At 39.1% G+C, this 26,526-nt stretch overlaps 1 protein-coding gene across 8 annotated transcripts; it reads left to right on the top strand.

Annotated features, from left to right (window-relative positions):
* Positions 1–3,583: 3,583 nt before the first annotated feature.
* Positions 3,584–25,897, top strand: IL5RA (interleukin 5 receptor subunit alpha). 8 transcript variants are annotated; one of them, XM_072420435.1, is made up of 12 exons: positions 3,624–3,701; positions 8,297–8,370; positions 11,183–11,240; positions 12,560–12,708; positions 17,901–18,048; positions 18,553–18,685; positions 18,920–19,107; positions 20,252–20,382; positions 20,485–20,629; positions 21,596–21,680; positions 21,827–21,905; positions 22,387–25,897. In XM_072420435.1, the coding sequence occupies exons 3-12, from the start codon at positions 11,186–11,188 to the stop codon at positions 22,501–22,503; spliced, it is 1,230 nt and encodes a 409-aa protein (XP_072276536.1). In that variant the 5' UTR covers positions 3,624–3,701; positions 8,297–8,370; positions 11,183–11,185; the 3' UTR covers positions 22,504–25,897. The 8 variants fall into 8 exon arrangements, with proteins under 8 accessions (XP_072276537.1, XP_072276533.1, XP_072276536.1 ...); XM_072420433.1 differs by having other exon boundaries at positions 3,625–3,701; positions 12,554–12,708; XM_072420436.1 differs by lacking the exon at positions 8,297–8,370 and having other exon boundaries at positions 3,584–3,701.
* The last annotated feature ends 629 nt before the right edge of the window (positions 25,898–26,526 follow it).

Raw genomic sequence — 26,526 nt, 5'->3', positions numbered from 1 at the left:
AATCCATTACAGGTCAGTTTTCATCTTTAGTGCTTGATCTTTTTTTTGGGTAAGTGCTACTTTTTATGTACCATTATACTCATTCACAAAATTGCTTCATTTATACTTTGATTTGTTGCAGTTTTGTTACTTTTTTGTGTGGTTGCAACACTCCAAACTAATTTATATCAAGCTTTATTTATAATAATTAGCACACTTTTTGCAATATTCATTATTGTTAGCTTAATTTGTTGCTGCAATGTTTTTGTGCCTGGTTTCTAATTATGCTTTCTGGTGTTAAGCAATTCTTCAGCAATGTTTTGACATTTTATCCACAAATAATTTTTACAAATGTATGCAGAGTGTCCACTACAAACTGCTTTTTGACCCTCCTCATTGCCGTTGTCCCATTCTCAAAGTCATATTGTCATTTGAATGTATTATGTACATATTGCTGTTATGAATAAATTTGCATGGGTTTTGTTTATTTGTATTTGTTTTTTTCATAGTCTGACATTTGCTAAATAAGCTGATTTGCTGCCACTATTCTACAGAACTCCTGTGTTCATTTGTAGTAGTGTTATAGGTTTGTTGTTATTGTGCTGTGCTGCCTGACCTTGGCACTATTATATACAAGTACAATTCAACTTGCTGTCCAAACTAGTTGTCCAGCTGAGTTGCGTACTTTTTCGAACACACGTGATGGTGATGGAAGGAGGTCCAGGTTGCCAAGCACAACATCAAACCACATTGATTGCCAAGCACTCTTAGAAATGAACAGATGTTGTGTTGTTGCTCTACTTAATTTTGCTCCTTAAATACTGGAGTGTATGCTATATTTAGGTGTTTACATAAAATAAATAGTACTAGTATATCAAGCCTCCAGGGCCAAATCCACTTTCAGTGTGTTTATGCAGGTTTGAAAGGCATTTTAGACCTTGGCCCATTATATATTTACTTACTCCCCTCAGCTTGGTAGTGGAAGCACATAAATCTGGATTACTTCTTTTAACCAAAGGCAATATCCTCCATGAATGTTGCTTGGAGCCAACCCAATGACATCAGAAATCATAGGAAGCAATAGGCAATTTTTTTTTCAATCTGAAGCATGTTAAACAATATGCCAACAAAACCTTTCTTTGCCTATTTATATATTTCTATCTTTGCCTATTTATATTTTTATGTATATGTACACACATATAAATGCACACATACATGAGTGCATTTGAAGGCAAACAAACAATATACCTGTACACCTAAAAAGAAAAACTTACCAGAATGAGGATCCTTCTCTGCAAAATTGGCCGGTGCAGTTTTCAACTGATAGATCACAGTTCACGCACACATAGCCGGTCTGCATTGGTGCACAAAAATGTGCAGCAAACACCTGAGGTTTGGTGCACAACGATGGGCATCAAACAACTAAGTTTTAAGAAGCCAGTTGTGCTGTGTTTAGCCTTTCAACAATTCATAGAAAGGAACTGCATAAAAACAATCACAATTGTCTGTTGAATCACCCAAGGTTAAAAGATTCTGGGAGATGCTAAAGGAGATCACATAAAAACAAACTACAAAATTTTTCAAACAACTTTTTTAAAAAAATCACATTAAAATCACACAGACACCAATAAATTCACATGACATAAACAAAAAAAAAAAAAAAGGAAACGCAAACACATGTAAACCCACACTTCCATATAAAGCCAAATTAGTTAAAATTGGCCCAACAAATGTTGCCTTCAAAAAATACTTACCAAACCAATATGCAATTTGAACCTATCAAGGGTGGAAAACTGGATTTGCAAATATTTATGCAGACCAAACATTTAAAGGTGGTAATAAGACATAATATTGCAATGAAACAACATGGCCAAACACAATAAGATTGCATTACCATTAACTTCCTAATTGCAAAATGGACATTGAAACATTCAAGGTTTAAAAAACAAAAGCAGCTATTGTGCTAAATGGTAAGCAAAGTAATCTATGCAGCTACATAGATTACGTTTAATATATATCTATGGAAGCAAAGAAGAATTTGGTTGGATGATGTAGTCTGCTGGCAAACGTTAGGTCTGCCTGAACTCGCTAGTATTTATCAAGAGGCGGATCCTCGGGTCCAGCATCCTAAGCGTTTGTAAAGAGCTGAAATCTGTAAACTCTTTCCGAACCTTAAAAATAGTCATTTAAAAATATGCTTGTTTCTTAGCTAATATAAATGTTTTAAACATTTGAACACATCAAATATTTTTATTTAGGGCTAAGTGAAAGATGTGTGCCATTTGAAAGAATGATGTTTTTGTGAAAAAGTGACTTTCAATGCAAGCTTGCCAGTGTTAAGCTGCCAGAGATGCGCTGCTTCGAAGCGTGCAATCATTTCAGTAGAGAACTGCCGGGAGAATACGCCAGCCTTTTCTCGGCTGCTGAAATTTGGTTGATAAATAGGTTTTGGGGGTCCGATTCCAGATTGCGAATATGCGCAAGCTTCCGATTTTGCTTGATAAATCGGGCCCAAATTAGCAATGTAGATGAGTGCACGGGATTTCTTTTCTTTTTCTTTCCTTTTTACTCCTTCCTATCTATCACATCCCAGCATGATCTCATTTCTCAACTATTGATATACCTTTTCAAACTTCTCTTTTTCTTTATTATTGGCATGGAGAGTTACCTCCATGTATTGACTTTGGAACAGCAGCTGATCTGGGTTCTGTACTCTTATCTGCAGTAACAGTTCAATAACCGTGACCGGCTCCTGGGGCTCTACCCTCGCATGTTAACTGTTACTGATCACACATAAAGTTTTGTGTGAAATACTTTAGGACTGTATTTATAAATTAGGGAATCTGACATTTCCTCGAAGATTACCCGGTTTGAATCTTCTAGGTCCATGTTTTTCAATGGCAATAAGTGATTCCCACCAGAGAATGTTCAAGGCAATATCAGATTCCCTGTTTTCTAAATTGAGCCCAAAATGTCAATAAAGGAAATTTAAAATAAAAAATTCTGGAGGGGTAAAACCTTCTGTAAAGTCTTTATTGCTGTGTGTGTTATCATTCTCAATTTATCATTCACTAATCCACTGTGGCAGATTGATGAACATCAGGGGAACACCGTACACAAGTCAGATTTTCTCCCGAGATGAATACAGCTGGATGAAAATCATTTGACAAGCATAGTAATAGTTTTAGAAGTAAGGTGAAATCCTTTAATGGGGAACCTCTTGAATTGTAAGCTCTTCTGGGCAGGGTCCTCTCCTCCTCCTGTGTCATTGTTTGCATCTGTTGGTCACTTGCAATCCCTATTTAATGTAGAGCGCTGTGTAATATGTTGGTGCTACATGAATTAAGTTTATAGATAATAACCTATTCTTTTAATATCTAAGATGGGAAATCTTTTTAATTTGGAGAAAAAAAAATCACCTGGTAAAGAATTTTACTCTTCTTTTTCATCTGAAAACTAAAAAAAAAATTCCATCCACATTAAGCAGTTTGCTGATTCACTTTGAGGAATGAAACTTCTTTCAAATAAAACATTATTTAGGGGGAGTTGTGCAGGGTGTGTGGGTTGGGTTTATCAACGTTTCACAATCTCTTGTTTTTGCTTTTCGCTGGGTGACAAACTTCCCGCATTGTCAATGAACATTCTACTCAAAACATTTTGCTGATCGGAGCACAAGGAGAGCGGAGAGTGCGAGAGTGGGATCCGATCACCAGGAGAGAGGAGTGAGTTCAGATACCCTGTGTGCAAAGCAGGGTAAAAATGCAAACTGGATTTAATATAATTAGATTGTTTGATTTGTACAATTTAAAGTTCTTTTTTTTTTATTTTCAAACACTGACCTGTATTTTGTGTTTATATAGCGCCGGCATATTTTGCAGCACTGTACAAAGTTCATAGTCATATCACTAACTGTTCCTCAAGGTGGCTCACAATCCTAAAGATTACCTTTTATATTTATTTACATTTTAAGTGTTTTCTTGCTGCAGTGCCTCATCCCAGAGCTTGATATATGATGGATCTATGAACTTTCCTTGGCTGATGCAAATATTAAAGATAACCTGTTGCTGAGATAATGTAAGCTGCCATTGCTGGTTCTATAATATATAGCTTAGCTGGTTGGATTCCTGATCCTAATCTTTTACTATCATCTGAATCGCTGCTCCAGAATAATCTGCAGTTTTTCTATTTAATATAATAGAGCACCCAAAAATTCTCCTGTTCTATATATGTTGCCAAGCCTTATGCAACTAGACAGTAAAGTGATGATAAAAGAAGATTAATTATTCTTACATTGTATATTTACATGTTAGTAGAACTGTGATTACCTGGCTCAACTCAATCAATAATAAATGACAAATAACAAGTGGGAAATCAATAAAATGTATCAAGCAGTAGACAAATAGAAAATATTCTCTAGGCCCAACGGGTTTTGCCTTCCTCAGGGGTGGCTTAATTTCCATTGACTTTGCTTGATAGGAGATTAGGAGCTTCAGGACGTGGACAGTAAATGCAGCCAGGTGGGTGAGGTTTGTTAGAGAATATTCCCGATAAGAGTTATTATAAAATTAGGTTGTGGAATGTCTAATGGAACTGATAATTGTTGAGATATGGCTGTAGGGAGGAGAGGAATACTCCTGTAGAGCATTACTATGAGTGCCAGCAAAACAAATATATTTATATTTAGCTAATTATCTGCATGCAAGGCTCGTTCTTGTCTGTTGCTGATATCAGGAATGGCCGCTCTCATGACATAATGGGTCTGATTTATAAAGCTCCCCAAGGATGGGGAGGATACATTTTCATCAGTGAAGCTGGGTGATCCAGCAAACCTGGAATGCATCTGGTTCAGGATTCAAAACATTTGCTAGCCTCCTGGATGGTTCATTTCTGTCTGGATTTTTATGTCTAAAAGCGGTACATTGTTTTTCATGAAAACTTTGTTTATAATAGTATGAGTATAATAAAGTTTGAAACACAAAATCATATCAAATTAATAAATTAAGTAAATTTTCAATAAATACATTTAAAAATAAACTTTGACATGATTTTGTGTTTCAAACTTTATTATACTCATACTACTATAATATACTGTAAAATACAGACAATGTACTGCTTTTAGACATAAAAATCCAGTGTATTGCATTCATTAAAGTTATTTTGTATTGAATGCAATACAAAATAATTTGAAATTTCGGCCCCACCCGTAGCGAACGCCGTACGCACCAACGTCAACTGGAACTCCTGGGGAACGTCAGCGCACTCACCGGGAGAGAGATCAAAGAAGAGGACGAGGCCAGAGAATGGCAGGACACTGGCGGACGCTTTAGCTTTAGTTACCGCTTTCAGCAGGTTTTTTTTACCCCGAGTCACACTCAAGCTTACCGCTTGGGAGGCTAGCAAATGACTTTAAAGAAATCCATTCCAGGTTTGCTGGATCACTCAGCTTCACTGATAAAAGTGTATCCTCTCCCACCTTGGAGCTTTATTAAATCAAGCACAATCTCTCACAAAAGGTACAACTTTCATTGCTCAATTGTTCATGCGGGTTCTGTTTTTGGTCATTTGTCCCTGGTTTTGTCTCTAGAATATGTTACAATGTAGCCAAAGCTTTTTTTGTTTGCTAGAATCTAATAGGTTTTTATTGGTGATAATATCCAAATAATGCACTGGCTCCTCAAAAAAAAAACAAATTTGATGCCAAACAGAGCATGGTGATCTGATAAGTACTTCTCTCCTCTTGGGTGGTAAAGAACATTGTTTTACTCGGTACCATGCACTGTACAGAAAATGAACATGAGGCATTTTTTCTGATGCAGTGCCATTTAGGATGAATTACTGCAACACACCTGGCCAGGTGTTTCATCCTCATGCTGTCACAGGATAAAGGGAAAACTTTTTTGGAGATACATTCTCTCATTTCTTGCTGTATCCACATCACATAAAGTGAAGAGAAATCTCCCCAATGAAGGATTAATAAAAGCTTACACTGGTTTTACCCCCAACCCCAACTTTCCACTCTATCCAAAATACAATACAATACTTTGATTTATTTTTTGGAGACTTATGAAGGAGAAGTACTGATCTCACTTGCTGTATGAGGGTCAAGGGGGGATATAGCAAGGTGCAACTGCACAAGTGCCCCAGACACTTTTCAGCCAGCAGGGGCCCCACAGTAGCTTGCATGGTCCTACATCCACCTGCACGCCCACCCATCATTTTAGTGTGTGGCTCACTCACCATCAGAACCCTGTTCACCTAGCAAAGCTAGCCATCTCTTGGCAATGTGCTAGGGAAGGTTCAAACTCCCGCTCTGTGGCCGGGGAATAAATTCTTCAAGCAATCCTTGTGCTGGCTGCGTCTTCCTCTCAGGTGAAGGTATTATATTGAATTTTTATTTTCTGTAATATGTTGATTTTTTTAAATGAACATTCACTACGGGTTGGAATTTGAAAGCCCAACACATATTTCTTTTCCATGTGATCACAGTTCTTGCTTAGAATTGCTCTTCGACATACTAGGATTTATAAAAAGTGATGATCAGAAAAACAAAAATTAAAAACATCTTTTTGTAACCAGGCCCCTTGGTGACTTGTCAATGGAACAGGTTTCCCCATTGGTGTTCCGCTCTTTTCTTGTTTTGGTGACAATTCTGCTTTCCTTAGATGTTAAATACCGAACCAGTGATACCAGCTTCCTCGAACTTCCCCTGGAGATATGGTGGCTAAAATGGAGTAATGGCCAAAAAAAAATGTTGTTTTACTTTTTTGCACTTTACAGCCATTCTATACATTCAGAAATACGCTGTCATTTTTTGTTCACGCTTGATTTCAGTGCATTGATTCCAATATTTACTTTGACCTTTTACGAGAATTTGTAAAAGATTGACAGACCAAGCCGGCATGTTTATTTGGAAAGTGTGCAGATGATATCAGAGATTCCTGGAAGGTTCAGGTTTAAACTAATGCACTGAATGTGCCAAATTTGTGGAATTCCTTTACCTAGTGAGTGATCTGACTCCCATTTACTGTGCAAGGATGGTGGGAGTATTATTACTGAAATATCTTTTAGCACCTTCCAGTGATACACACTGGGCTATGATGTGGCTTGCATGTCATATCTACCACCATAGATATGATACCTGTGATAGAATCATGGCGGATCCGTTGGGTGACTCCCCTGCCTGTTCCTAAATGGGACATGTGAGTATTTGCAGCTCCCTACAAATGCATCTGAGCTAGTTCAGACGGGCGGTGAGGTTGTGGCGCATTCAACAGTTTGGTGCATTGGTTAGTTATTAGCCGGTGCATTTGCTAAGGTGGCCGGTGCATTTGCTAAGGTGGCTGAGGGGAGGGCAAGGGGACAACCATAGGGATCAGCTACTGCTAAAGCTTACTATGTAACTGGATGCAAAGTTACAATGTTGCAGTCTGATAAATGGAGGAGAGGAGACTGAGAAAATGCTTCCTAATGCCTGCAGCAGACAGATGACCTTAGCAAATGGAGCTCAAGGACCACTATAATAGCATATTCATACTAAACTTCAGCATATCTGATAAATGAAGCCTGAGATAAGATTGTTGTTATATCATCACTGCTTTCGCTATTTGTTTTTCTGTTGTTGACATTGAAAGGGAAAGTCCCACCATACAATGTTGGCCAATGACTTTGCTGCACTTCCTAGGAAACCAAACAATGCATCCGGTGCATTGCTCCATATAATACAGGAAGGCTATGGATAGACCTTTTCATTAGGCTGCAAAGCTGGCCCTCAGTGAACCCTCCTGCAGTGGTGACCTTTGTGGTAGGGCTTGCTGCCTGGTTGTTATGATGATCCTCTGGCTTCAGATCTTCTGAGTTGGATCAGGGAAGTCAGTGCAAAGTCAGAAGTCCTCATCTGTGCACTTGTTTCAGGTCGGTGGGTGAAAGCATTAAAGGTCCAACATGAAATCCAGGCAACTAGCAAACGGAGATCCTGTCATTCTGATCCCTTTGCTTTATGGCTTCTTAATGACAGAGTGGACCTAGGGTGCAAGGTGTGCCACTGCACCAGGACCCCCCTCATCTACTGGGGGCCCCCCATAGGAGCCCCAAATCAATTGGGCAGGGGGAACCCATAGCAGTTCTGCACAGGGGGCCACTGTTGAGTCTGCTGCTGACTAAGCATAATGCAATTGCTGAAGTTTTTTGTATCGCTTGTGCATATGATGGAGGAAGGATGAGCATGACCTGGTGCTCACACCTTCAAATATAAATCATAAAACCTAACTGGGTCCTAACGGGTTCCCACAAATGAAATATCACCACTTTTCACTTTCAGATTAACAGAGCCGCTGTCATCATAATCCTGAAATTTCACTAACTGCCCTGGAGAACAAAGTCATTTTTACATCGGTAATACCAGAATTCTGAATTTCTTTATTTTTTATTAATTATGCATTTTACACAAACATATTGTTTCCTTCAGTGCTGATCACATACCCAAAAACAGAAACTAAAGGCGAGGAGCCAAGGATTCAGTATCAAGTAGGTAGCTCCGTGTGTGGGGAAAGGTGACAACTCCTATTTATATTGCAGTCTCTGTCTGCAAAGATCCAGCAGGAAGTTAGAGTAAATCTCTCCAAGAGTAGGGACATGTCCTTTTACATTTGCCACCAGAACAGGTGTAAAATGTTGTATTTCCCAATACTTTGTATCCCAATGACCCCAAGAGAAGGAGTTCCAACCCTTCCGCTCCCATGTTTTGGCTCCACTTTCTGGAATTTCACATGCAGCCTCCTGTGCATTGCTTGCAGATAATCTTGTTTCGGTTTGTGGAATTCTCTCCAGATTGAAAACATCAGCAATGATTCTGGGAATCACAAACGGTTAGATTGGCCAATTCTCTGAGATTTAAAGCAGATGAGGTCACCCTTAATGTTCCCACTTTGGTGTTGTGAGTTTGTAGCTCCTGCATGTATCCAGTGGCCGGAACTACAAAATTCCCAGGAATTGCTGTCACCTCAGTTGGAGTTGGCTTTTTCCTCAGCCAGCTGTGCCGGACTCATCCAAGATGCGTGGATGGCCCTTATGCTGGGACAGCTGAAAACATTTCCACCTAAAAAACATAAACTCTGAGAACAACAAAAAAGCAGCAATGGGGACATGGGATAGACACTGATTGAGGGTGCTGTTTCCTGCCATCTGATGAAGGTATGTAGCCAATTCATTTATTTTGCAGGTAGCCCAACCTGCACTCTTTGTAATGGCCCAGAAATGTATTACCCAAGCAAGACATTCCTGACAGCCCTCAGCAGCCACAAATCCAATAAATGTAACTGAATGATACATTTATGCACCATACAGCAGCAGGACATGCTGGAACCTTTGGTACATCCAGCTGTGCCAATGTGACCCCCAGCAGGTAGAGCTAAAGCTGGTGGTGGCAAAACAAAGAGCTCCCTGCCAGTGGTAAAGATCACATTAACCATATGGCAATGGACCAGGCACTTCCCAAATTCTTAGGAGACCCCAATCAGCCAATGCAAATATTTTTTATGTTGGGCAGAACCAGGGAAAGACCCTGGCATGTATGGCATACACCCTTTCTACGTTATAGAACTGCCCAACAATGGATATCAGAAATTGAAAAACATATTTGCTACCTGAATTTTATATTTAGAGCTAAAACATAGGTTGGAGTAATAGGGGAATCTGTGGTATATGACCTCCCAAAAAACAGAACCAGGCTGGTCACAAATAAGGAGGGCAACAAGTGCATGCCCCAGGCGCCTGACAATATTTGGTCAATAGGAGCTGGGCAGGACTGAAAAAGGGGACAGCAAGAATGCACCATTGCAATGCCATACCCCCATTCTTCCTTAAAGTGGGGAGAATGGGGGGCATGTTTGAGGGACAGAACCTCGCAGATGAGATTTGTCTAGCGGGGCCTGGTATTGATATTAAGGGAACCTCACACACATCACCTAAAGCTTTAAAGCATTCCAAACATGGTGTTTTCATGATTTGTGAACAAACTTGTTACAATTGGCTCTCCGAGGATGGAGAGGATACACTTTCATTGGTAAAGCTGGGATATCCAGCAAATCTGGAATGGATTTCTTCAAAGTCATTTGCTAGCAAATGTTTTGAATGCTGGACCAGATCCATTCCAGCATTGCTGGATCACCCAGCTTCACTGATGAAAGCGTATCCTTTCCAGTCTTAGAAAGCTTATATAAATTTAGAAAAAATATTTTCATACTATACAATACAATAGATTTTTATAGGTTTAATAGGTTTTTATTTGTGCATGAATGCAAGTGTCACATTTAAAGAAATACTGCTGATTGTCAGTGGACTAAAACCCACTGTTTCTCTAAATTCCAATTGACTGAAAAGCCACACGCGGTTATTATTTTTCTTTTACATTGGTCATTTTCCCACTCTCATCTGACGTCCCCCCAGCAATTTAGGTGACAATTCAGAGTCTTTGCATTTAACTATAAAAAAAAGTCAACCATCAAAGACTTAATGTGTAATGAGCTTACATCTGTTGTTCCCTGCAGTGCAGTAAGGACTGCTGGATGGAACCACAGCATAATTCAAAGGACTGAAGAGGGTTCACATCTGGCCCACCCTGAAATGTGCCATTTGAGGCAAATCTAGGTTTTGGCAATGTGACTTTAATTTCTCTGAGCTGCATGCAGAGGTTATTCTAGTGGAATCATGATTGGACAGGATTTTTGGTTTCGTTCCTTTTCTTCCTCCACATGCTGCACCAATTCAAGTTTACAGAAATGCCAAGCCACACAGTTGTTGGATCATGCCAACCTCACCCATCTACCACCTATGGCAAGCTTTATTTACATGTGCACTAAGTAACAAAAATTGCCTTGCTTTGATTTTAAGTGCATGAAAACCTTGTGCTAACACAATTTTTTATCCTTTCACCTTATCATTATCTATCTATCTAAACCTGTAGGCAAACATTTGGCAAGTTCTTTTTCCCAATAAACTGAACCCATCCTGGAAATTGTTATTGCACAAAGCCTTGTTGTGGTTCAGAGATTCTGATCAGGTGAATAGATGGAAGTAATGTGCAGTTTCACTTCCCCATACAAATATGAAGTTGTGTGTATCTGTTTTCCTGTCGTGCAGTGCAAAGCTAGATGCATTTATTGTATTCTCCAAACATACTGAAAATTGTGCGTTTTCTGTATACCAGGTCATGTCAGGAGAACTGAGCATACTGGTGGTGCTTTGCTGTTCTGTGGCTGCATATGGTGAGTTTATGCTGAATTATCTCACTACATATATACTTCATTATATCTGATGTTGGAAGGCTGAAATATCTGATCTGTCTTTAGATCAGATGTGATATCTATAGATTATGTCCTGCAGATCAAATGTGTATGTAACCAAGTATAAAAAAGTTTATTTGATTATAAAGGATATAATAATATCTTTTATATTATTTGATATAAAAAAAGTATTTTTTTTCTAAATGATTTCTATTCAAATATCATATATATATATATATATATATATATATATATATAATATATATATTTATATTTATATGAGATGAAAAGCAATATTCTCTTTAAACCTTTGTTCTTAAAGAAGGAAATACTCTAAAAAGATCAAAGAAAGATTTGTTCTAAAAAGTTGTTTGTTTCCCTGTACTATATCTTATTCTCAGACCAATAGTCATTACAGTGGTATCATACCAATATAAAATAAATACTTTATTGAAATTTGCTAATGTAAAAATATTTTTTAATACTTTTTATTGAAGGATGTTTCAATAAATGACAATAAAAACAGAACAACAATCAGGGTTAAAACAAAAAAATTGACATAAAATATACATGGAATAAATAAAAAAAACAAGGAAAACTAAACAGAAACAAACAAAAACAAATAGAAAAAGACTGGCATATGAAAATATACTTATATAATATATGGGGGGGGTCATTTTCTAACATGCGCAAAGCATACCAGGAGGTATGTTTAAAGGTAGACATAATCTGACGTTTTATTGAAACTCTATATAGGATTCCCATATTTCCAAAAATTTCGCCACCTTAGTTTCCTTATCCAGAGATGCCTCAATCAAGGCTATTCTGAGAACATATCCCTTTTTTTCTGAAAATGCTTAAGTGTCGGTGGATTTGGGTCTAGCCATTTAAGGATGACGTTTTAAATGATTAAAAAACAAGGGTTTTCTTAAAAAACAAAAAAAAATTTTGAATATTGTTACATGTCAGATATAATATTCATGCAGACTCGTACAGTTACTGACACACAACTTGAAAAACCAACAATTAAGCACATTGAACAGGACTGTTCTTTTTTTTAACTTTTGGCGTGAAAGTTGAAGTTTGTTTATGAAAGCGCTGCCAATTTTTGGGGTCCGCTGAATGGGAATATCAGCACCCCTAAAGCTCTGTATATAAATATAAGTAGGATTAGCAAACATGAATTTCTCTGTATATAAGCAGATATATTATACTTTTGCATTGTTCGAAAACTAAACTAAAATTTATTTTTCATTTTTATGCCGGTATTATTTTTTCTCTTTTCATTGCATAAGTTGCAGATAACCTTCCGCCACCCACAGACATTCAGATCCACGCCTTGGGTTTAGGAAGGGTCGAAGTGAGTTGGAATTCCAGTGCCATCCCCCCTGGAAAGGAAATAGTTTACTCTGTAAGGTTGAAAACCCCGGACATGGAAGAGGAGCTTATGGTAAAAACTTCATAGAATATATATAAACAATGAAACAAATTTTTACAATATCGCTTTTAAAATGTTCTATAGCAATGTATTTTGTAGATACATGATTTTCAAGATAAAGGCATCATAGCTTTTGCTGAAACTTTCTATAATAATTATTAAAAGTGAGAATCTAATTTTCCAACATTTCAGCAGAATTTCCATTGTATTGGAGTCATTGAGCAAATAAACATTTAAGATTTTGATGGCTTTTACGGTGCAATAAATGGCTCTAGAGAATTACAAAAGCTTTTTTTTTGGACTTTTTCACCTATACTGATGCCAAAACACATCTCATTAGCTTGGAACATGATGTTATATATTGTAGTGAATAGAATATTGTAACAACTGTCTGTTTGTAATTTGTGTAATGTCATCGCCGTATTGCTATAAATGAATCCCCTAAACGCCGCTCATTATCAATCTGCGCTGCTCTTATATTTTTGCTGCCATTAAACACTATTTTCCCTTCACATGACACTGATTGGTTGCTAGAGGTGGCTTTGGGGTGTTCTGGCACTTATTGGAATCCATTTTGCTAAAATCACTTTATCTGTTATGATTCATTTTTCTTTAATCCCGATTGTAATTATTTTTCACAGTTTTGGTCTTATTTCAGGATTTTTCCTGCTGTTTTTTCATGTGAACTGCATTGTGACCATTTTTCTTTTACAAATTTGATTATGTATATAAAGATTAGCGCAACAAAAAAACTCAAACCAAGTAGGGCGCAACATAAAAATGAATTCTTTCACAAATCTTCACATAAAGGCATGTACAGACCGTACATGCAAAGATTGGTAATACAAAAAATAAGTCATGTGTAACATTGTAACAAGTCATAATGCAAAACTACCATACAACATAGAAATGAACTTCTCTAAATGCTCTTTGTAAAATTGGCTTCGGAATTGCCAAACGTTAACTTCTGATTTGTCATTTTGCTCAACCTCTATGTAGAAAGTTGTAGCCCCAGCCAAAAAAACTTGTAGTTTATGTTATGTTCTATTAAAATGTGGTTTTACCGACATATATAAATGATGATGAATGGGAGAACTGCACATAAAAGAAAAATTTTAAAAAATCTCTATTTTCTGTAGTTCTCACTACCTGAATCGTGCAGAATTTAAATGTTCTCTGAGTATCTGAAAAACTTTTTGTTGAATTGTATCAACTTCAAGTGTCTTGGAATTCTGAAAAGTTCTACAAACTTTTTGCTAATAATAAAAACAAAAAAAAAAAAACAAAACTTTGTTTATTTAAAATGATAAAAGAAATAAAAAAAAGTGAAAAACATAAAACATTTAGACCTCCAGTTTTAAATATTTTGGTAATTCTTGTCACGCAGTGATATTCAATGATATGAGAAGAACATTTATTAGGCTAAATATATCAGAACCTGGATTTATGTGATAAATCCAGAGAAAGACATGTGATTTGTAAAATTTTGTGAATTGAGCTCCTAATAGAAAAAAACAAATATGGTTCCTAAAAATAAGCAAAGATTTATCTTGGGTGGGATAGCAGAATGATGACTTAAATAAATGGATCAACCGGGTAATTCCCCTCATTTATTTACAGTCACATGACTAAAAGAAAAATCCTAATTGTTGGGTAAATCTTTGTGAACTGAGATTTTCGCAGTAGCTGTAAACCCAATAACAAAATGTTATATAATCGACAACATTTTAACGTCATTAATATTTTTAAATGATTCATATTACTTTTAAAAAAGTGATTTTAGCCAGGAAGGTTCTTGTTAGGGCACTTTGTCAATTGCGTGCTGAGCCATTTTTACAATCAAAAAGTCAGCCCTGAACAATGAAGCATGGAGCAAATCATTATTATGAGCTGGATGCTGGAAACAGCAAGGAGATGTAGAAAAAGATTGAAAAAAAAAATCAATGATGAAAGAAAGCTCTATTATCCAAATCATAGTTAGGAAAAAGTTCAATCTGATTAAAGACCAATCAGCCAGTCTAGTTCACTGCTACCAATTAAAAAAAATGGTATTTCCATTGTTTAAAGCCTAAATACAAATATCAGATTTTGTCACCCCCAAACAAATGGTTGTTCTCATCTCGGGTGAAATCTATCCATGATGATGATCAATCCATGATGTTCAGATTGATGAACAATGGACCAGAAGCAACCTGTGTGCTTTCTGATGAAGGAGAGCACAGCGGGGTGCCACTCGACCCCCCTTCCCCCCACGACTGTCTCTCCAGTGAACAGAATGGTGTGGTGTGTACAGCTCTCGTTCCTTCTCCTGCCACTGGAAACAATATCTAGAGACAGAAGTCTGATGGCTAAAGAATACATATTGACGGTATATATATATATAATCGCCAACAGATCTATCCAAAAATCTCTTTTTGGGTATCCATACCTTAAACAATAATGCAAACGTTTTTTCAGATCAGAACTTTTAATAAAACTGATTCTACCTGCTGTTTAAACAAACCGTTGGACACCGGAGCCTAATAATAGACGTAACATAAAGGGCGAATTGGTTTCAGGCCGGAAACAAAACCTTGTTCACAGCTGGATTAGAAAATACAATGTCAGAAATGATTCGAACTAGTGGACTGTGAAGGGTGCCCAGACCTCCAGCCTCCAATCACACTGGCAGTTTTAGTAATCGTTTTTCAATAGAATCATTTGGGTGAGTGAACTTTGCGTCATTTGTGTATATGAGGTTGCAGAGGGTAAATGCAAATGAAGGCACTGGATGAATGTGCAGTCAATGTGTGGTAGGTCTGTGGCGAATGTCACATTCATTGGAGTTCATTGGAAGTTACTGGAATAAACATCGCAGATATCTAGATTTTCCCTTGCATTGCCCTGAGGAGTGCGGTCATCTCGGGCACGGCTGCCTCTGACTGGTGACCAATCCATAGCTTGCTTCTTTTCAGTATTTGATATGAAAGCAAAAACAGATCCAAATGTTAGTAAATCCCATTTAAAGAAGTGTTTTATGGGCATTCTTGACTCACAACCCAGCATAATCCTAAAAGCACTTTCACTTTCACAACATCTCCAAAATCCGCCCCTACCTGTCCCCAGAGACCACCAAACTCCTTGTACACGCTCTTATCTCTCTTCTGGACTACTGTAACATCCTCCTCTCTGGTATTCCACTAACCCGACTCTCTCCTCTACAATCTATCATGAATGCTGCAGCCAGACTCATCCATCCCACCTACCTACCCATTTATCTACTCGATACACAGACTTCTCACTACTTCTCATCTGCTGCCTCTTTTTGTAGTTCTGTTCACTGGCTTCCATTTCACCTTAGAATCAAATTCAAGCTCCTGTGCTTTGCCTTCAAATCCCTCCACAGTTCTTACCCCACTTACCTTTTTGACCTGATACTGAAAATACTCCCCCAGCCGCTCTCTCTTCCTCACTCATAACCTCATCACATGCACGGCTCCAAGACATTTCTAGGGATGCCCCGATTCTCTGGAATGGTCTTCCTCATCCTATTCGGCTTGCTCCTACTTTCCACTCATTTAAAGGAGCAGTCAACCTTTTCAACCTCACCTACCCATCTTCTTCTGTCTTTTAAACCCTGACTACTCACCCACCATTCCATATGCCCCACCTATTAAGTTCTCCCCCCCTTAGATTGTAAGCTCTTCTGGGCAAGATCCTCTTCTCCTTCTGTGTCATTGTCTGTATCCATCTGTCATTTGCAACCCCTATTTATTGTACAGCGCAGCAAGATATGTTGCTGCTATATAAATACTCTTTATAATAATATTAAAAGCAGGAAATTCATTGGGATCATATCATATGGTCTGTGGTCATGCAGTGGGAAGTGGCAGGCAGGGTGCACTTGTTTCCTTTCATGAGTGAGAGAGGAGATATAACATGGCTGAGGAAGGAGACAGAACATGAATATGGCTGAGGAAGGAGACAGAACTTGTGTGTTTGTAGGGGTGTGGGGACAAGGGAGACAACAGAGTTTGCATGTGGCTGGAGGAAGAGACCGAACATAAGTAAATCTGATTGTGGTTAGGATATATATATATATTGCAGAAGAAACAGGCAATGTCCCGTTACCTATTATCATAACAACATGCATGCGTCATACTGTCTAGGGGGAATACATTTGGGGGAGTCAGAATTGGAAAAGGATCTGGGGGTTCTGGTAGATCATAGACTTAATAACAGCATGCAATGCCAAGCTGCAATATCTAAAGCTAGTAAAGTATTTCTTGTACTAAAAGAGGAATAGACTGCAGAGAAGGAGACATAATCCTCCTTCCATAATCCCTGTACAAAGCATTGGTCAGACCACATCTGGAATATGCAGTCCAGTTTTGGGCACCAGTTCATTATTCACTATGAGATCATTACAAAACAAGAGGGCACTGTTTGAGTCTGGAGGAAAAGAAGTTTAAGCTCCGGATAAGGAAGGGATTCTTCACTGTAAGGTCTGTGAATATGTGGAATCGGCTCCCTCAGGAAGAAGTTTCAGCAACTACTATAGATTGCTTTAGGAAAAAGCTGGATGAATTCTAAAAGCAAAAAAATATATCTGGGAATTAAAGCGTTAAAAATAACAGAGACTGTTGATCCAGGGAACATCCGATTGCCTCATGGGATCAGGAAGGAAATTTTTCCCCTGTTTGAGCAACTTGAACCAGGGGTTATAAGGGATTTTTTGCCTTCCTCTGGATCATCGTTGTCTGTAGAGTATTACCTGGAATATGTTTAATTGTATAGTAGTTGAACTTGATCGACATGTCTTTTTTTATTAACTCAAACTGAATACACTGAGCTGGGCATGTGCAGCTGCAAGAAAAAGTGCAGAAAAAACAGGTAAGTATGTTGTATTGCAGACAGATATTGCCGATCCCCTCTGCAATAAGGACCTGCCTCTTTGCAAATCTTTTATTCATTTTTAGTTTCATTTCAAGGGAGGAGAGAGAATGCTAAACCATGTTTTTAGTCATGTGACTGTTATTTTTAAATCTGATTGGTTGCAGCTATATGTTTTGGAAATAAAATGCTTTCATCCTGATGTGTTGTATTTGCTTTGTGGTCGGAGATGGGGAATGTAGCTGTCTGGGCTATTGGGAGGTGGATGGTGATGGTGATACCAGACTTGCATTGTAGTATGGTGACAACACATAAACCTTCATTTGTTTTAGGAATTTCCCCATGACAACTTTTTTATGACTGACTGGTTGGCTGTTCATCGTGGTTTGACTGTTCACGTGGCTGTAATAGAGCAAACAGATGATGGGATTTTATTGGACTCTGCAAAATGGGCATCCGAAGTTCTGCCGCCATTTCCAGGTGAGCCCCGTCACATCCACTGTTATAATATGCACTTGGTGGAAGTACCTGAATTTGATTTGTTTCAGCATCTTGCAGTCCCTTGTATGGTAAAGCTCAGGCTTGGAGAAGAAGAAGCAGCACAAGCAGCTCAGCCAGGGTTCCTCCAGTGGTTGCTGGGGATTCCTTGAGCAACGATCAGTTTGTGGCTCTCAGTGACACCATTAACTTTTCTGTAGGGATGACATTCTTCCCACTGACCGTCACACTAATGGGCTGTGAGCTGTGAATATAGGATCAATTGCCAGGGTTCCCTGAAGACCTGGAAGTTGTTTTAAGGGTTCCCCCATGTTTGGCTGGAGTGATTCTGATCTCATGTCTCATGCTTGGTGATGCAGTTTTTGCTTAAACAGCAGACAGATTTCAGAACTGCCTATAGGGGGGTGCTAATAACAGATATAAGTGCAAGAATAGTTTCTTTTTTGCCCAGAGTTTAATCCCAGTATTTATTTTCGTTTATTTCAGGAGATGAAGGAACGGAGCCTCTAAAACTTACATGTAACATTCACATCCAAGAGTTTGAGCAGTGTTGGCTTCATTGTGATTGGCTCCCTGGAGAGAGGGCACCACTGGATACTCAGTATTACCTGTACTTCAGGTATCATCCCGTTGAAATTCAAAGATTTCTTTTTAATTTGAAATATGTCCTTACATTCCTTACACACAGCTGAAATCTGAAATCAGGCTTGCTGTTCTGTAAGCTGGTAGTGGGGACAGGAAGGTACTAGGGTGACCTTGCAAGGGGGTTGGTTGGCACCATTATTTACCAGGGATCTGCTGGGTGCCTTTCTATGGGTGTGAATAAATTATACAATGTTTGTGTTTTCCCCAGGCACATACAAGACATCAAGCCATGCCTCAACTATGTGATCGAGCCAGGTGGACAGCGACGGACCGGCTGCCGAACTCTGTTCAGTTACACCCTGTTGAAAATGCCCAAGTTCCTGGTTCACATCAACGGGTCCAGCCACAGCCGACAGATCCGTGCCATAGAACATGTATATACCATACATGACATAGGTGAGACGGGAAAGCGGTTGTGCATTCAAAAAACAAAAATGTGCAGGGGTGGGGCATGCTGTTTAACACACCTGACAGAGTTGGGTATAGGTTTGCTTGTAGCTCTGTAAGAGAACACAAAAACTACCTTCACCATCCTCCAAGAAAATCCAAAATTGCCATATTCACATGGGAGGAGCAAGTACCCAATCATATGGTGCTATCCTGCTGGTGGTTTTCATTATCTCTTGGCTGAACACTAGAGGGCAGCAGAGTGGTTGAAATGTCAGCACCTGTCTATAAGAAAACTTTATATCCCATGATTCCTTGCATTGTGTATCATGGATATGCGTGGTCACACTTATGGTCTCAGCTCTGTACAGCACAATGGGGTGGCTACAATTACGAATTTGCAGCTCTCTGCAAAGGATGGGAGGTATTTTATAGGGATTGACAGAACAACAGGAGGAAGGAATGGACTTTGGTGACACTTTTGGTAGGTAGCTTTTACATACTGGCAGTTTTTTTGCACGTCCAAGACCATTGCACCTTATTTATCAGAGATCGATATGTAACTGAAGAAAATATGGTGAATTCATGCATGCCAACCTGAATTCTGTTAGTGTAAAGAGACCCTGTCACACTGCCTGAGCTCCTGATGAAGAGGTGTCTACTTTCCTCTGTTGGGTTCCAGGCAAGGGCAGACAAAGGGAGGTGCAAAGTGTGCCATTATAGGAAGGCCATGGATCCTCATCAGCCAACAGGGGAGTCTCAAATCAATTCTGCACAGGAGCCCACATTTGGCTACGTCCACCATTGGTACCGGAGGGTAAAACCCCAAATCTGCATTATAAGGCCATTTATTTATATACTGACCAATTCCAATTAGAAGAACACACTGAAGGTCTCCACTCTTAAAGCAGGGGTCCTTAGTAAGGGTCTCAGAGGGCAGGAATTTGCACATAATTTAAGTAAGGAATGGCATATATAGGTTTTTTTTTTTTTAAATGGAATCTCTGAAACATTTCCTGGTGGGAATCAATTTATAATTTTGAAACATATGAAAGATTCCCACCAGGGAATGTTTGAAGGAATGTCAGACTCCCTGTTTTCTAAATTGCCTTCACAATCATTCTTTTTTGTAAAATCATTTGATTTCTCTTAGAAATTATTTCTCCAGTTTGGAATTTGACTTTGAAGGACAACTGTCTGAGCTGGAAAAAGCCCATTGGGTCTCTACCGAACAATTGCTTCAACTACCAGATCCAGATCTGGTCAAAGGACAAAAATGAAACGGTAAGATGCCGGTCGGTGCCGCGCAGTACATTATCTCTAGATTTTAGGGGGGGGATTCCAGCTGCTCATTTAAAATCTGTTTCTCTCTTCTCTGGGGCGCAGATCACTGTAAGCCAAGTCCATTGGTTTCTGAGTAAAGACCTGAAGGAGCCGATCACCAAGCACCACATGCGGGTTAGGGCAGTGGGGAAGTCACCATGCTGGCATATAGAGAAGTACAGCTCATGGACGGAGGTCATCCATATAGGTAAGAGATGGGGAGTTGACGTTTGTTTTTAGATTTAGAAATATACAAAATAAAGGGATCCTCCCTCATCCTTCAATAGATTAAACATTTGGGGGGCTTAAAACACTGACACTGGACAGGGGGAGGTGAAAAGCTTGTAATGCGTAGATGAAAGTCTTGCATGTAACAAGGTCGAGGATTCCTGTCCATGGCAAGTAATACACCAATCTCAGAGGTAGCCCCATCTCTATGTAATGTGGTCCTTTCTAGTACTAAGAAAAGTCCCTCTTCCTTCTAATGCCAGCTGGGACAAATAAAATAAAATGAAAATCTTATACTATGGGGGCTACAGGTAATGTATTTGTTGACTGCTTGGCATGGACCACATTGCGCCACCAATCTTACACCGGCAGCTGAACCCTTTACAGATCAGTCCATTACAGTACTGCCCTGGCTTGCTGCTTCCCATTGGCTGGCACAGAGTATCGTGTAAGGGCAGGATAAGAACTTTTTCGGGATCGAGTGATCCCACACAGCACTAACGCTTGCCAGCTGCACAGTCACACTCCCCATGGCACTGATCCCTAAAGAACCAGAATTCGTACATTTAGTAGCTGGTACCACTCACTGCCATTCAAATTCATTCTCTATAGGGTGCTGCGAGGAGAAGACATGAGTTCACTGGCAATGGGTTCTCTATGACTTTGTTTCATATTCCTACCTTGACCCCTTATGGGTAAATTTAAGGATTTTAACCAACTTTGTTACTTATTCTTACTTTTCCTGTTTAATTCACCATATCCTTTCCAAAATTATTCCTAAATGTAAAGAATTGAACCTATATACACCCAGCATTCTAATTCAGAAGAGTCTTGAAAAACTATCTTTCCAGCAGAGGGCGCTGTTAGACTACCCCAAAGAATGGAAAATTGTTTATTCTCATGTTCTGTAATTATTTTCAGTTCTGAGATTTCTGCTTCTCTCTAGAAGGAAAGAATGAGGATATGCTGTGGGTTACATTGACCGGATGTCTTTGTGTAGCGTGTCTGGTTCTCTTTCTGCTCTGTGCTCGGTAAGTAAAAATAAGAGTACCTGTAGACTGTGCTCACAAGCCCATGTGACCATTTTTTATATATTTTTATACATAAAATATATATATATATTTACTGCATATATTTACTGCATAGAAGTTATTAACATTTTTTTATTTCTCCTTAGATTTTGGAGAAGTGTGTTTCCACAAATCCCCAAACCAAAAGATGATTTAAAGGATGCATTTCGGAACACACATCATCAGGTATGCATCACCTGTACGCTAATTAACAAATACTGATAACGTTATTAATATGCACAATTAAATAGAGATTCTTTAAAGCTCATCTGTGGGCAAATATGGACCCATTTCCTGCCCCCATCTAACCCATGAAGATAGAGATGCCTAAACCCAACACCCAGGTCCGGGTTTTTGGTGTTGGGGGCCACCAATGCAGAAATTGCAGATGAGCCCATTCCAGCCAGATCCCTACTGTCCCCCTTGTGCTGATGTCACTGCTGCTGACTCTCCCTTAATTGCTGAGAGGACCTGCTGATGGATAGCCAATAGGAGGGTCAATGTCATGCAGATAGTGACATGGACACCTGAAGAAGGACTCTGGATTGGCATATCACATGACCATGGCTTTAGGTAAGTAAAAGTCCATTTTTTAATGCCAAGGTTTCAGGGTCAATAGATAAGCTTTAAAGTCATCATGGTCCTGAGCTTCTGATCTTTTTCCTAGGCCCTCATGCGCTGCACTTCCTGGGACACGGAGGAAGTCATCAGCTACATCGAGGTGATGGGGTATCCGGACAAGCCAAGCAGAATGCCTCTAGACTATGTTCAGGTGGCATACTGATCCTCTGATTGATGGGAATCACCACTGGGATTTCTCCTAAAATACCTCTATTGAATGTCACAATGGTAAAGCTGAAGGTGTCAATGGAACCAGGAGCTTCTGCCATGATACCCTACTTTTATACCCCATATTGAGAATGGACTTCAATGGAGAAACCATGTTTAGGCTCCACACTTTTAAGAAGATGCATTGGGGATCATGGGATGTTGGGGATCATGACTGACATTCTATGGCACTCAAACCCATGCGATGCTCACAGTGTGAGTGTTATGTGCAGTGGACAATGCATCAGATATCAGTGCTTCATGATCAGCATTATGTCAGTGTTACACTTCCAGGTGGAGATCACAAGATTCCCCCTCATGATACTTTCACCTGCTTTTTTCCCTGGAAGGACAGCACAACTTTTGTCCAGTCTGGGTCACCAGCTAATTCCTGAACTGAGTTGCTAGCTTGCAGATGGCGGTGTAATTCCTGCTGTCTGTGTGGTTCTTGGCTGCGTTCACATATCTGACCCAGAGCAGCCCCTAGTGCAGCCTCTCCATTTGTAAATGTAGTTACAATGTTGCAGTCTGATCACTGGAGGAGAAGAGACTGAGGAAAAGCTTAACCCTACCTGCAGCAGACTAATGACAGCATCTCAGCCCATCTCACAGAGACTTTTAAAGCTATTTAAAGCTCTTTGAAGAATGCATGAATGTTATTTTATGTCAATATTTGGAGATTTTATTTCTGTGCTGCACACAGTTCTTTATTGTTTTGCTGCTTTTTGTTGTCACTCTGGAAGCTGTACATCATTGATCTGCCAAAACCTGCTTTAGTTTTGCCACTTTTTATTGTTCACTTATCATATGCAAATTAGGTGTTCTAGAACCTACCCAGGAGGAGCGACCATACAAAACTTTTGAAAGAAATTCTACATATTTATGAATGTTAGAATACTTAATGAGAGGTGGGGGATATCAATAGATAGTAATACAGGCTGTTCAATAAGTAAAGAGAATTACCACCTTTTGCAAGGCTCTGCTGACTTCAACCATCCAATCACATTCAAGGAAAATCCTGTTTATTCTTCTTTTAGCGTGATTGCGTATTCTTTCCAAATCACCACATTCACTAAGCTCAGAGAATCATCCTTTGCATGATGATAATTCATCTTGGTAAATGACCAGCTCCCATTTCTTTAGTAATTTTTTTTGTCTTTTTTTTAATGTTACCATTTTAGATGTTATTTTAATAATTCTTCCTCGGCTTTCTAAATTTTTTTTATATTATACCTTGTGGTAAGCTTAGACAATTTGGGTCTCATTTATTAAAGTTTTCTAAGACTGGAGAAGATCGACTATCATTGGGGAAACTTGGGTGATCCAGCAATCCTGGAATTGGATCTGGTTAAGGTTTGGAAATTATTACTGACTGATAGCAAATGATTTTAACAATCCATTCCAAGGTTGCTGTATCACCTATGTTTCCCCCATGATAGTCTATCTTCTGCAGTCTTGGAAAAGTTTAATAAATTAGACCCAATGAATGCAGCACTGCCAGACACAAAGCCACAGGCAAGTTTTGGGTAGTTATACTCAGGATTAATAGTACATTGTTGAGTCACCCCATAATCCGTGGGATGGGGGAGGGGATAGGGGGCAATTGTTGTTCCAGGTCCTTCCAACCCACAACACTGCCAAGGATGAATGGTGCAACATGGTATTTCAAAAATCAGGCAGAGAAGTATTTCCATGTGAGACAACCTGACCTGAACAGGGATCTATTGAAGAAAAGAAAAGTGAAAGAAAAGGTAGGAAGTGAAGAAGGATGAAAATAAGGGAAGGAAGGAAGGACGAAAGTAAGTAAGGAAAAACGGGAGGATGGAGCATGGAGGGAAAGAAGGAAGGATGGAAGAAAAGGGAAGAAAAAAGAAGGGAAAGAAAAGGGGAAAGGATTATAAATTCTTCATGCTGGTGATTTTCCTCTTTAGATTTTCCCAAAGTTTGTGGAACTGTAACCATATTTTTTTGTCTTAGAAATTAACAAGAAGATATTACCCCCCTCCCTTGTTAGTCCAAATAATGTGACACTACTGTGATTGCAGATTCCTGTTTTTAGTTTTATAAACCACAAATCCAGATGGACTATGCTGGGATTCCCCGCTAGATATTATATCGTTATATTTTGTTACATTTTTATCTCCAACAAAGTCTATGGATTTGAGTGAATACGGAGCAGCTGTTCTTCACCATCACTAATGAATGTCATATCATGGAATGTGTTGTTGTATACAGTTAGGTCCATAAATATTTGGACAGAGACAACTTTTTTCTAACTTTGGTTCTGTACATTACCACAATTAATTTTAAATAAAACAACTCAGATGCAGTTGAACTGCAGACTTTCAGCTTTAATTCAGTGGCTTGAACAAAACGATTGCATAAAAAATGTGAGGAACTAAAACCTTTTTTTACACAATAACTTCATTTCAGGGGCTCAAAAGTAATTGGATAATTGATTTAAAAGCTACTTCATGGGCTGGTGTGGGCAATTCCTTTGTTATGTCATTATCAATTAAGCAGATAAATGGCCTGGAGTTGATTGGTGGGGGGGGGGTGGAAGATTTTGCTGTGAACAGACAACATGCGGTGAAAGGAGCTCTCCATGCAGGTGAAACAAGCCAACCTTAAGCTGCAAAAACAGAAATAACCCATCCGAGAAATTGCTACAATATTACGAGTGGCTAAATCTACAGTTTGGTACATCATGAGAAAGGAACAAAGCACTGGTGAACTCAGCAACGCCAAAATACCTGGATGTCTATGGAAGACAACAGTGGTGGATGATAGCAGAATAATTTCATCGGGGAAGAGAAACCCCTTCACAACAGCCCACCAAGTGAACAACACTCTCCAGGAAGTAGGCGTATCGATATCCAAGTCTACCATAAAGAGAAGACTGCATGAAAGTAAATACAGAGGGTGCACTACAAGGTGCAAGCCACTCATAAGCCTCATGAATAGAAAGGCTAGATTGGACTTTGCTCAAAAACATCTAAAAAAGCCAGCACAGTTCTGGAAAAACATTCTTTGGACAGATGAAACCAAGATCAACCTTTACTAGAATGATGGCAAGAAAAAAGTATGGAGAAGGCAATGTTTTTGTTCAACCCACTGAAATAAAACGGAAAGTCTGAAGTTCAATGGCATCTGAGTTGTTTCATATAAAATTAATTTAATGTAATGTGATAATGTACAGAACCCAAAATTAGAAAAAGTTGTCTCTGTCCAAATATTTATGGGCCTGACCGTATTTGTGTATGGGAAGCATAGTGTGATTTATAACTGATGTGCAGATTGTATATATGGACGGATGTGGCGCCGTGCACATTACACCTCACTGTACAGGATGAAGTCTCTGTTTTGTTTTTTTTCCTGTCTGTGTGTTATATTATACATGTGGTCACAAGTGTGACCCCTATGGAATACCCACAGGGTTACAAAATGTCTCATTCTGCAGTGGGAGCTGGGAGGGAAAGGTTGAACTTTCGGGCTGGGCTCAGCTGGGCTCTATTGGAATAAGACATTTGCATGGAGGGGGAAGCAGCACAAGGAGCCATTGCTGATAGAAAGTGAGAATAGAGTGACACAGATAAAAGCTGCTACTTCTCCTCTCATTTTTAAAGGGCGGGGTTATAGAGGAGGCCTGTAAGTGAAACTGCAGCACAGAAGAATCCAGTCCTCTCTCCTTCTATGTCCACCATCTATATTCAGCTGTTTGGCTGAAGTTCACCTTTAATCAGGAACACATTGATTTTTTATGATTGACCACATTCACATGAATGAATTCCACATCCAAAACCATAAACAGTTCCCTTTAAACATTTTTTATCCTATGAACCGGAATGAACACAACAACGTTGGAGCATCGTTGATGCTTTGGGATTCCCATGAATTGTCCATGATCCAAACATGTCATACATCTGCTGTGAGCGCTTACAAGAACATGGACCCTTCGGTATACAATAACATTTGTTTC

Source organism: Pyxicephalus adspersus, chromosome 8, assembly GCF_032062135.1.
Source record: "Pyxicephalus adspersus chromosome 8, UCB_Pads_2.0, whole genome shotgun sequence".
Lineage (NCBI taxonomy): Eukaryota > Metazoa > Chordata > Amphibia > Anura > Pyxicephalidae > Pyxicephalus > Pyxicephalus adspersus.
The sequence above is the reverse complement of the archived record's forward strand: the minus strand, read 5'-3'. Positions and strand labels throughout refer to the sequence as shown.

Bases quoted from the DNA above. Each gene is read 5' to 3' on its own strand.
- IL5RA (XM_072420429.1), top strand. The intron at 18,686-18,919 runs GTATCATCCCGT...TGTTTTCCCCAG, and splicing joins CAGTATTACCTGTACTTCAG to GCACATACAAGACATCAAGC. The intron at 20,383-20,484 runs GTAAGATGCCGG...TCTGGGGCGCAG, and splicing joins CAAAGGACAAAAATGAAACG to ATCACTGTAAGCCAAGTCCA.